The 13,113-nt window shown below is 34.5% G+C and overlaps 1 protein-coding gene across 3 annotated transcripts in view; it reads left to right on the top strand.

The window, feature by feature from the left end:
• Window positions 1-12,498, top strand: part of LOC139780388 (uncharacterized) — a 55,872-nt gene extending 43,374 nt beyond the window's left edge. The window contains exons 4-10 of one of the 3 annotated variants that reach the window (XM_071719013.1): window positions 353-518; window positions 873-980; window positions 3,436-3,603; window positions 5,039-5,281; window positions 8,368-8,634; window positions 8,956-9,270; window positions 9,511-12,498. In XM_071719013.1, coding sequence (XP_071575114.1) covers window positions 353-518; window positions 873-980; window positions 3,436-3,603; window positions 5,039-5,281; window positions 8,368-8,634; window positions 8,956-9,270; window positions 9,511-9,564 — 1,321 coding nt within the window. In that variant the 3' untranslated portion in view covers window positions 9,565-12,498. Of the gene's footprint in view, window positions 1-352; window positions 543-854; window positions 981-3,435; window positions 3,604-5,038; window positions 5,282-8,367; window positions 8,635-8,955; window positions 9,271-9,510 lie in introns of all 3 variants that reach the window. The other 2 variants (XM_071719011.1, XM_071719010.1) reach the window with 2 other exon arrangements.
• Window positions 12,499-13,113: the final 615 nt, after the last annotated feature.

Below are 13,113 nucleotides of genomic sequence, written 5' to 3'. Positions count from 1 at the left end.
GATGTACTTATTATTATTATTTATTTTTAACTACTATTTTCCATCTAATATTATCTCATAAAAATGTAGTATATCAACATTTTTCACACATTTAGATATTTAAATCTTTGCAATTAATAATTTACATACCTTTGTATGTTAGAAATAAATAGCTCTTTTGTTATATAGATTACATAATAATAGTAATAAATTAATAGTAAATGCTTCCAAAATTGCTCTAAACTCATTACAGAATGTAAAAGTTTAGATTAATATATAGTAAAATTCTTCTCTTAGCACACTCAACTTTCAACTAAGATAACTAAAAATGCATCGTCACATATAATATAGCGTGGAATACTTCATTTTGCAGGCCCGTGCAGTCGAGACAAATTATCATCCGTCAGAATCCTTGTCGCGAGCAGAACTCATCGCCGACACCCACAGAGGTTTCCCTAATCCCGATCCTGATTTACGTTGTCGACGAGGACAACAAGTTCGATGCCGCCATGACGAAGATTCTACCAAGTTTATACAAGGTGTCTCTCAACTTCCCAGTGAGAGTAAGTTGAAAACGGCGGAGAAGGTCTCAGGCGCGGATTAGAACATCGTGGCTGTCGGAACGTCAACACAACTCCATTATAACTCTTGTGTGTTTCGGCACGTCTCGTGAAAATTCAATCTCCCCGATTATCAACTTATCATTAGACTCATTCACGTCGCTCGCGAGTAGGTCGGTTATCGTTCAAGTTTCTACGAAGCGCCCCTTCTCTATTAGCTTTCTCTATTAATCGATCGATGCGCCGTATCAAAGTCATTGATGTTAAACGCAATGGCACAGTTATCGAAAGAATATCTCTATTAAATTTCCTTAGGTCATTCATTCTTTCCAGATACACAAGTTTCTTCTGGTATCGGAAGCGGATTCCGGTAACGCCATAGCGGTCGTCGTAGTCTCCTCCGTGGCCTTCATTTGCCTGGTCCTTTTAGCCGGCCTTCTGGTAAGCGTTTTAATATCTATACGCATCATATTTAATTTATGACGGACATTGACGCTTGACATTCGAATCTTTTACGCAAACGTGCACGTGAAATAAAAGACGCATCATAGAAATTGTTCGGCATGCCACTTATCACATATAAGATTGACTTTATTTTATTTTTTTTCGCTATCTTCGCGAAGCGAGGATAATCGCGAGAATTTTCAAGCTTGAATCGTTCTACTTTATCTCGATCGTTTTTTTTTTAGAGTATAAATGTGTGTCGCATGCATTTTTTTGTCTGCCGTTCTCACACATTATGCGGCACGTTACTGAGAAATCGAAGCAGGAAATACTAATATTTCAAGATGACAGCTGCGCAGGTCCGCGAAAATCTATGCTCGCTGACGTAATCCTCTGCTGCTAAAAGTCGCGCTTGCGATAAACCTCCGTTCACGGGAGGTTTACATGTGTACGGTTCATCTCCGTCCGTTCGCCCGTCCATCTGTCCACACTCATAATTCTCTTCTAGTGTACGTAATACGCTCATCACATGTCTGTATATATATATATATATATATATGTTTTCATCTAGGAGGTGAGAGAAAGGATGTTCTCTCGTCTTCGTCGCGCGGATGACGAAGATAATGCGCTCTGCACGCGCATAATATTTCGCGGCACGAACGAGTTTTTTTTCCTCCTACTTTTGCGCTTATAATTAGATATAATGGCAGCTTATTATATGGTTCTTTTTTTCAGTTGCGCTTATCTCCACGTTCCGTTTATTCGTATAATAATACGCGTGCACACGCGCGGTTGCGGTTCACGTGGAATGCAAGTTGATCTCTTCACGAGAAATCAAGAGGCTTGCAAATTATACTCGTGTAATAGATATTTTATTCATATGTATAAGAATTAATAGGAAAAAATTTGAGTCTATTAGATGTTGGCAACATCATTAAACGCGAAAAATGATGGTTATATTAATATTGCTCGTATTACATAACTTTAATATTGGAACATGTTCTGTTATTATATCGATAATAGCATCGCTATGAGATCTACTACGTTTTCTTCGGCCATCAGTAACATTAATACCATGCTTCTTGCACAGCGTGCAACAATTAATTTTAATGAACGTATAACGCCAAGCGGAATCTGAACTAACCAAATTTAACGAATCAATTAATATTGAAGAGAAAGAAAATTACTGGTGGCCTCAGGAAATACAAAACGGTACTATCTCATTTTCGAAACTGTACTCTCGTGTACAAAAGCAATCTTACTTAATGAGTAGGCCAGATAACTGTATTAAACAAACAAATTTTGCGTGAAAAAATGTGTTACGACGTGAAAAGAAAACCAAGCGCATTTTTAGAAAGCTTATAATTTTTATAAGCTTTCTAAAAATACGCCTTTAATTATACAAATTGGTAATATCGTAAAATATTAAAAATAGTAATGATCACGGAACACGAATAACGATGATTATAATACGGTATTAAATCGCGGAATTAAAATCGATACGGTTTATTTTGAAAAGCGCTCAATCGAACGCGCAGACATGCGTGGGGCAATACTGTGAAGCGTATATATGTATTTGCAGTAACGTGTAATTAACGATATAGGAAAATTGACGTCGCGCGTCTTCTTACCGGAAGAAATGGAATGTCATTTGCACACGCGATTGTCCAGCCTTGAATGGCTGATTAGATTGACTGGCAAACGGCGTTCCACACTTCATCAGCGTCGCTGCGCCGTGTTTTCTCGCGGTTTTTGTCGAGCATGCGAATGACGATGTCGAAATGGCCCGCCCGGCTATAACGTTTATTCTATTTTGCTGACCGTCGCGAGATTTCCTCGATCTCTTTTCAGATATGTCGGTCATGTGGCGTAATTGGTAATACAAGTCGTTGCTTAATTGCAATGAAAAGGACTTATCAGAGAATGCGTGATTTACAATTATAATTGTTGCATTCGATCGACGCTGACGGCCAATCATTATATCTATTTAAAGCAGCCTCACTTTTTTTGCTTTATAAATTATATTTAAAAACGTAAGGGAATTACGTAAAATAATTTGCATCAGATAGTTGATCTGACTGATAATATAATTGATCTTCTTATACAATCATTTTTTGTTAAAGATGAAATAAGAGAAACACGTAATTATACAATAATTCTCCAATATACTGATTTGCTTAAATCGAAATTATAATTAATCTATAAGTGGCACACCTTTATCGTTTGTAAATATATTTTGCACGCTGGCGAACTCTGCAGTTTTTGATTCAGTGCATGGCCACTAAATTAACCGCCACCGCATTTCGGGATATCGTGAGTATTTGTAGACGAGTTGTATTGTTATACAGAGCGGAGTTGCAAAGTTGTGTACAGTAGAAGATCGCTATATCGGCTTTTGCTTTTCGTTTCGTCGAACGTAACGGCCGCTAACCTTAGGTGTATCTACTTGCAGTTCATAATGAGAAAGAGGCAAACGAGGTTCAATTACGGTGAACGGTGCCGGCCGGTATCCTTGGACGCCTACAGCCTCGACAGCGTTTCGGCGTACAATAGCGTAAGGCGCAAAGGTGCGGCAAGATCCTCCAAGAGAAGTTACGGCAACCCGACTTTCGAAGATTCGGTAAGTTCGAGAAGATTAATCGTAGAAGCCTTCAAGACTTCAAGTTTGAATTTCTCATTGTGCTATTAGGAATTTAATCTTATGTCTAATCGATGATTATAGTGTACCTACTACATCAGAGATATTTCGATCTATGCATATGTACCTTAGCTACATTAAGTTAATAAGTTATATAAATTAATTTAAAGATATTTTCTTGTGAGAAATACAAACTGGCGTCATTAAATATATCGATTATGATAACAGAGAAACTTTTTTTCTTTTTAATAGAGATTTTTTGATATTACTTTGAGAACATGTGTGCGTATGGCACATTTTATATAAAGAGACAACTTTTTTCTTCCAACAATGCATTTTTAGTAACATACAGTTATATATTTTCTATTACATTACAGCAATAATTTTCTTTCTTTATAGCTGTTACGTGTTACGAAAGTATAGATCTAAATTAATCGTTCAGGTAAACGATTGTGCAATGCAATAATATCGCCTGTATCCAAGTAGCAAAAGAGTAGCAGTATTCAGGCTAGCTTGGCAGTATAGATTCGATCGGCACATTAAAGTAAATAAACTATTGCCGCTTTGTTTGATTTCCGCCGTTAGGTTGCCGTTAGTTGACTTAGCAGTTGTTCCAAGCCAGTTGTTGGTAAACCAATAGTATAGTTAAATCATATGTCTATCTTTGTTTAATTTAAAGGAAAAACAAAAACATGTATATGATTTAACTATTAGTTAGTTTACCAACAGGTTAGAGCGACCCTTAGATTCTTATTAGAATTTTGCAGACGTTATTAAATAAATACAGCAGATCCTGCGTCAATTTCATTTACAATTAATATCTATGTTCTAGAACAAATTTAATTTTCATGGGTACCATGTACTTTGTTTAATTATAAAACGACGCGTATCAATAAAATATTATCTGAAAAGCATCTAGATGCTTTTAACAGTAGCTAGCTTTTAACTTTGTGTAAGTTAATTACACAAAGAATTATTTGCACATTTGTTAGAAATTTTTGTGAATTTTAGGCCGATATTCATTGTCGGTTTTTATATCTAAGATCATCTCAAGTACAATCTTAAGATATCATAAACCAATCACAGAATACCGGCCTTGATGTTGATTTATAAGTATAAAACGATGAGTACAATTATTATAAAAGAGAAAGAAATTGCACATATATTATCAATATTTCCAAATGTATTTTGATTTATTGCACTTTACTAAAGTTGAAGGTCGAACTTTCCCCAACTTAATATATATATACCTTTTTACTTAATTAAATTTAGAAAATTGGCAAATTTGAAGTATTTTTCAATCGATATCGAGTTATTTCCTACGTAGCGCTCGGTCAAAGGAAGTAAGACAGCGTTCTCTTCTGCACGAGCGAAGCTACGAGCAAAGCTTTCTATGAGAGGTATTCTCTTATTTCAGAGCGCCATTCCCTCTCATCCCCTCAATTTCGCCGGGCTTTCATCTTTCTGTAACGACGTTAACGCAATCAACGAAGAGTTCGCGGGCATACCCCAGGTTTCGGCGAAAATAGACGAGCTGCCGCCGGGCGCGGAGGTGAAGAACAGGTACGCAAATGTGATACCGCTTCCGGAGACGAGGGTACCGTTGCAGAGGCTGAACAATGACGCCTTGACCGAGTACATCAACGCTAGTTACGTGCGGGTAAGTGAGACGTTTTGTTCGAGCTGATTTTCGCGGGCGTGTATGTCCCTCGAATCGTACGTATCGCGTTGTTCACAAGGGATATACGTCTTTGTCGCTGCACGCGAGTTATTGCTGTTGAAGGCGTTTACGACGTGAGAAACATAAAACCATAAACCCGAGCTCGAATTCGAGCATGATTTACACCTAGGTTCCTGAATTACGGGTTCACATTTCCGCGTAATGTGAATTAATTAATTTGCAAATCAATAGCGAGCAACACGTCGAGTGAAAAATAAATGCGATCTATATACCTATACTCGTTTTACTTTTATGTGGACCATGGGAGAATTGCATAATTATCTATCTATGTCATTAGGATAATAGAGTGTTTATATGCGAGATCAGATTACGTCAGCCACGTCATCACAGTGAATGCTAAAGTGTTAAAGAGTAGCAAAGCGTTTTTGCGGTTGTGGGAATGGAATATTGCGTAACACGCGTCGCCGCGGGAAAGTGAGTGCATTGTATCGCGCAAGCTGGGAACTCAGATGCGGAAGCGTTAGGAATTGTTTACGGAATATAACTAGTTCATTTTCTGTAGCCTCAAAAGCTTCACAAAACGGAGTCAAAGAGGTCTAATCATCTCGCGTGCACAAGGTTACGAGAATACATTTGTGAAATATACGTACGCTTCTCATACATTTTAAAGGATTAGAAATCCCTGAAAAGCAGACAAGCTTCGCAATTTCATAAAGAGATTAAAGAAATTAAAATGATGATTTTTTATACATTCCCTCGCTAAAATATATGATGAAATATATTGTACATAGAATGACCAACCATCCCGAATTTTCCGGAACATTCCGATTTTCAGCTTTCATTAAAAGCATCCCAAAAAAACCGTAGACGGGACGTTATTTGTCCCGATTTTTTATATAACAAAATAAATAATATAAAATATAATAATAGATCGCATTAAAATTCAGGTCCGTTGAATTGAAAACATAATACTCAGCCAATCTGCAGTGATGGTAGAAAGGCTTCTCTTTGGTAGAAATAAAGCGCGGACCACACGCATATATAAGCAAGAGAACCGTATATATGTACCTACTGTTTTTTTCTGTGCGATAATGATTATTTATATTAAAAAATAATAAAAAAATTGACAAATAAATCACAACAGTCCTCTTTAAGAAACAGTATAAGTTTCATTATAACAAAATATCATAATCGTAATTGCGTTATAGTTATCTCACAATTCAAAAAAATTGAATTAAATTTGTTTTTCTTCTCTCCTGAAAACTGTGAATTTTTTAGTTGTGACAGTATTCCTCTCGGGATGCGTTAATATTACAAGGTATTTTTTAATCTAATGTACCAATAAAAATGTCCCGATTTTTTTTAAATTGATATCCCGAAATTGGCTGATCGAGAATTGGTCACCCTAATTGAATAATAAATAACAAAGTAAAAGATACTGATACAATTCGCATAGAAAGTTTTTTCGCAGCGCACGCTTTGGGCGATCTATGATATAATAAATTTCTAGACATAATTCTATTTTAATTCCATCTCCAGTTATAAATTATCTAAAGGGGTCTTAATATTGATACGATTAAGTTCAAGGATAGCTTTCGATAAATATTGTCTTAAAATAAAAAAAGTTAAAATTGTTTTGAATCATAAATTTGGTGTTAGAAAATCGCCTTTCTAAAATTTTTTCAGTTTATCTTTCACTAATATATATTTCTTTAGTTCGAGAGTACAATGTTTTATTTTAACTGTACTTTATTGAGATATTCACTGATTTTTGAACTATCTCGCATCAATATTAATTAGATTCATCTTAGTAAAACGCACCGCAATTGTTTAGTTCACGAAAGAATTTCGATAGCGGCAATCTGCAATAAAAGTAATACTCGAAGAAAAACCTGCGCACACGCGTAATCTCCTTCATTGCATAAATCGCAGGAGGATGTCGCGAATGTGTTATGTGCACGGTGTCGTAACGATTTACACGACGGACAATTTTATCCAATAAACTCAAGATGCGACGACGACTGAGCAATTTTCAATTTATCGCTTGGGAAATTTTTCTATAATTTATTTTTCTACAATATATTTTCGTACAAGAAACAAAAGGCCAGAGGAAAAAGTGTAGAAACACGCAAGAGAATCGTGCTTCTTTTTCTTCTCCCAAGTATCATCTCTTGCGGCGCCCGGCAGCAATCCCCATTTATCTCGTATGCGTTAAGACGCGCTTCCGTGTGGGATTCGACGTGGCAACGGACCAGATTTCTATTAGGAACGAATCGATCGATCAATAAGCGTACCCAAGCAGTATCGCTTCCGCCTTTGGATTGCTTCATATCGCGGATACAATCGAGCCGGCATTCGTATACGCTTCCACCTTATATATATACACCACCGTATATGTACAACGTGTATAGCGTACGTCTTGCAATTGCGGAGCGTGCAGGCATTAATGCGCGCCGAATGTGGTCGATGGAACGCAGCCTGACGTGTAATTAATTTCGCTCCACTGTCGATAAGGTCGCGTAATACTCCGGAAACACAATTGCACGTCTGAATAGAGCGTGATTGGTCGCGCACGACAATTATCTATAAAAAAAATTCTGCCGTTCTTAAAAATATAATATCATTAATTAAGATTGCTTTATGTGAACGTCCCGTAATGTTAGATTAATCGTAGCAGTAATCAATGAACGAGTGAGTTTTAATTTAAAATGCTAAAATAAAAAATGCGAGATAAATTGCATTTCTTTGATATCTACAGACACGTTAGGTTGAAGTTTCCGGCCAAGTAAAGAAAAGTAATTTCGTGTTTTAATTGATAATTTTATGAGTAACGTATTATATTAATATTAACATTAGTGATTAAATATTAGTAATTATAAATTGAAGAGAAAAATAAAGTTAATTCCTCATTTTCTTATTTCTAGACACAACGTATTGAAACTCGATAAAGAAGAAAAGGATGTTTAGTTTCACTGTTAGAAGATATCTAGAAATAATTACAGATACTATTGTATAGAATCTCAACTCTCTTGGATGTGATTTAAAAACGCACGTCTTTTTCTTAGGGGCCTAAGAACGCCACAAAGTACTATATCGCGTGCCAAGCGCCAATCGAGTCGACCGTTACAGACTTTTGGCGAATGATCTGGGAGCAACAGTGTAAGGTGATTATCATGCTGACCGATCTCGTCGAGAACGAAGTGGAGAAGTGTACGGAATACATTCCACCTTCGGAGGTAACGGACTGTCATCGGCTTTACGGTGACTTCCAAGTCACCCTGAAAAAGCGGGAAGCCAAGGAGAAGTACGCTATCTCTACACTTCATCTGAAGGTAAAGAACATTCCTAGTTACGAACCACTTGGTGATAAACCTCTTTGGAATCTAATCACTAACGCGTATTATTTTATAAACTCAATTATTAATTATATTTTCTCAATATTATTATTAAATTTTCTTCGCTTCAGTCTAATTATAATTAAATATCGAATACAAAGTAAATAATGTTCTTAATGAAATTCAAAGTATAATATACCGCAAGAGAGATCTCTGTGAAAATGATCCAATTATAACTCCAGCGGTAGCTGTATAGCAGTTCAAATATTCAAAGATAATCTTTTCAAGCGGCAGCAATTAATTAAATATGTTTTGCAGAACCTGGAGAACAATACGTTCCGAGAGGTATTCCACATCTGGTACCTATGGCCGGTGAGTGGCGTCCAATCAGACGGTACAGGCCTAATAGCGGTGCTCCTCGAGGCGAGAGCACTCCAGCGAGGTGGCCCCGGGCCCATCGTGGTCCATTGTAGTCCTGGCACAGGCCGCACTGGCACGTTAATAGCCCTCGACCTAGGAATTAGACAATATGAAATTACGAGGACCGTGGATGTGCCGAGGGTCGTTTACACCATCAGGAGAGACCGGGCTGGCGCAGTTCAGACCAAGGAGCAATATGCTTTCATATACAAGGTGATGCTCGATGCTATCAATCGCTACACGAAAACACGTGTCTTGCTAAAATAGAATGCGCGTCTTCCTCAAACCTAATTTAACCATACGAATTTAATAATTTGTTTGATAGCCTATTTTTTTTAGTATAAAAAGTAAAATTTATAAGAAATAAAATTAGAGTTTTTATCAAATTTAGATAGAATATATATAACACCGTTTCAAAGTTGTCACCCTAAAATAAAACTTTCTTTTTTAAAGGCACTAAACTTGTACGCGACAAAACTCGCCGGCGGCGTATTAGAGTCAACGTGAAGCAGAAGTTCTGCGAAGATCTGCAAAAATGGACGTCAATTGACGAGGGTCGGTTGTTTGGTTAGCGAATAGTGTGTGCATGAGAAAATGAAAGGACCTTTATCCAAAAAAGGTTTTCGCACGGACAGATAGCTGTGCAGGTTGCTGGCTGAAGAAAATCAACTACGAAGATGCCAAATGTTGTCTGATTTAAGGACAGAGGTATTCTAATATTACTCTTTAGAAAAAGAAAACACAGAACTTTGTCGAAGTTATAAGACAAAATGGTGATCACGAAATAAATACAAAACAGGGTGCGTGTGTATTTTGTTAGAACGCTGAATGTTACGTAATGATACGTCGATCGGATTGTGAAGATTGTTGGAAGAATTAAACGTTACCTAAGGTAGAGCGTGAAATTAATTTGTGATATGTGAACTCTTAGATTACTTGTAAGTTTGCTGATATTTACACAATTCATTTCATTGCTGATTTGTGATTGGCGCAGAATTTTAGGGATTCCCAAGAATTTCTCTTATTAAAAAAGAAAAGAAGTTTTTGCTACTTTTCATAAGTAGACCAACGTCGCATAATTTAGATATATTTAAATTGTATTTGCGTACGTATACTATTTTTTTAATTAGAATTTGTTTGCAAAACAAGAATAAAATATATAAATAAAATAAGAATTAATTTAAAAATTAATTAAAATCTAATTTTAAGATTATTTACTAATCGATGTTTAAAGAGAGAAATCTTCTTTCAAATTCCCTAAATAACGGGATTATTATTTTTGGGCATCCCTAAGATTATAATAAGATATTATGTTGATATTATTCGCGTGCCCGCGCGCTCGGTGTGACTCGCAATGTATATGTGGAATATCGAAGACCAAAACTGGAGGAGAGACGAGTTTGGTTGAAATTTTTATATTGAGATTAATAAATTTTCTTATTTTTAAATAATTTTACATGAATGTGATGCGTTTAAGTCGTCTTCAGAAAATTTGGGAATATTTTTAAGTAATTTGGGAATTATTTAAAATAATATCCCAAAATTGATTAACGTTGTTTTAAAGAAGTTTTAAACTCCTGTTTAGAAATAAACCTTTAAGGCATATTTCACGAAAATTTTGTAAAGAATATAATTGGATATTGTATAGTAGTTTGAGATTTAACGTATATATTTGTTTATAAACTTCCAAATTTCTATTACTTAATATTTTTAACGCTAAAAGTTTTATTTTGTAATAAAACGCACACCCTGTTTTAAAAGACGCTTCTTGATAGCATATGCAATTTGAAGATCTCAACTCATTTAAAGAAAAAAAAAGAACTTTTTTTATCTGCATGTGTCGCTACTGTTCATATAAAAAAATGATGACATTTTAGGAAACAAAGTTTGAATTTTGCTCTTGTCGTCGAAAAAATAGAAATTTTTAATATTTTGATTTGAATCGGGTAAAGACGATAAAGAGATATTTTTCAAACATGCATGCAAAAATAAAAATAAAAATTGATTAGTACAGAGTTGTGTATTAAATATCATGTATATCTTCGTAATTGTCAAAGGTGTATCTTATATAATAATTATCTTATATGATAATTATATAATAATTATCATTGGTAACGCAACAGTTACTTTTGTAATAATACCCAGGCAGAATGATTTCTGATTTTTTTCTCAAATCAGATATTTTATTGTTGTTATTGTTATTATTGTTGTTATTATTGTACAGAATATATCTCAATTCCGTGGCACGTCGCTCTCTATAATTGTAAATATGTAGGATGTGAACGATTATTCCGACAATTGCGTTGATTAATCGACTTGAGAGATTTTATTTATACATAGGAACCGTTAATCATCGATTTCTAGGCCGAGAAATACCATGCGTTCTTTTCCTGGCGAGCCTAACTGTACGGACTTGAAGCGAATGTCCGTCCATAAGTGCAATGTACCAAGTGTATTTAAAGATTAGTATAGTTATGTTAGTTACTAAGGAAGTTCAGTCTGGATTATGATCCCTAGTAATAATTAGGACGAGACATGACGGAATCGACTTTAATTTTCCGAATGCAAGTGAATTATTAAGCGATTAATTGAAAATCCAGTGAATTTTATTTACCTGAGTTTATTGGAAATTAATTTTAATTGTTCGACTCTTCGGTGATGCTAAAGGATATTTTACGTGGGCCACAATTTTAATTTGGACATTTAATTTAATAAATGAGTGTTTAGATGTCATTCGTGTTCATGGTCAATTGCTGTGTCCTCAAAAAGAAGCATGAAAATATCTTTTAATATTATAATATAAAAACATCACAGTTAATCTCTAACGTGATCAAGTGTGTAGTAAAACTCATAAGTCAGATTTATAGAGAGAGATGCATTTTATGTCTTTCAAATATTACGTATACAAATGACGAATTGTATGAATAACATAATTGTATTATCCATTATTATATGAATAATGATACCGCGATATTGCTAATTAGTTTATGACGGCCGTGTCTGCGATTGTGTATTGTGATTTATAACTGCAATTATCGACTGATGTGAGAATAAAAGTAATAGTTATGTAAAAACGCCCGATAACGTTGCATTGATGAATTATGGAAATATGAAAATTAATAGGCTAGAGCATCACGTTGTATCTAGAGTCAAAGGACATAACAGGATTTACAAGTGATATTTATCTAACAGCAAATCCTCTTAAGGATATATATATACATATCTTGGACCACGATATGATAGATAATATTGCGATAATATTACGAAAACTATTGAAATTTTATGTATACAATATTTATCGGTATATACCAAGCCAAGTCGAGGATGTAAGCTTACAATCATAAGCTTATATTTTCAAATCATAAACTTATGTTTCCAAATATACAAATTATATTCAATCAATAAGTTTATTATTAAATAATAAAATGTCTAAATAAATAATGTTATATTGTAATTATACATATATGCATGCTCCATGCTCCAGACGTGATTATAAGATATGAAATAGACGCAGTGTATATAATCATCTAATTGTAAGTTTTATCTACAAAATTAGACTTCATGTTATTATGGGGAAACCAGATTTTTTGCACTTTATACTATACAATTAAGGTATTACTTTATTACTAAAAAACATGAAATAGAGGCAGTATATAATTACATTTTATCTATAAAACTTTATCGCGGGAAAACCCAGACTTCCTACGTACCTTATATTATTTAAAATATTATTTTATTATATTTCTGAAAAACATTGACAATTGTGCAGATTAAAACAAAAATCATCTTATTGTGTTTTACTAACGTTTAAATTTAGACATTTCGTACGTGCGACTAAAATTTGGTAATATTATAATATTTATAATTGTTATTGAATCGATTATTCTATTAAGTATTTATTATTATCCTACTTGGTAACTATATATAGTAAAATATTTTTAACTCAATAATCTTACTGCAAATTTCTTTTTGTGAATGTATGACGTATATTTAAAAAAGCACGAAAAGATTCTAATGCGCATCATTTTGACTTTTCTGTTCTTCTTGGAAAAAGTG

Source organism: Temnothorax nylanderi, unplaced genomic scaffold, assembly GCF_030848795.1.
Source record: "Temnothorax nylanderi isolate EJ_2023f unplaced genomic scaffold, tnyl_v1.0 TNYL_tig0275_pilon, whole genome shotgun sequence".
NCBI lineage: Eukaryota > Metazoa > Arthropoda > Insecta > Hymenoptera > Formicidae > Temnothorax > Temnothorax nylanderi.
The sequence above is the reverse complement of the archived record's forward strand: the minus strand, read 5'-3'. Positions and strand labels throughout refer to the sequence as shown.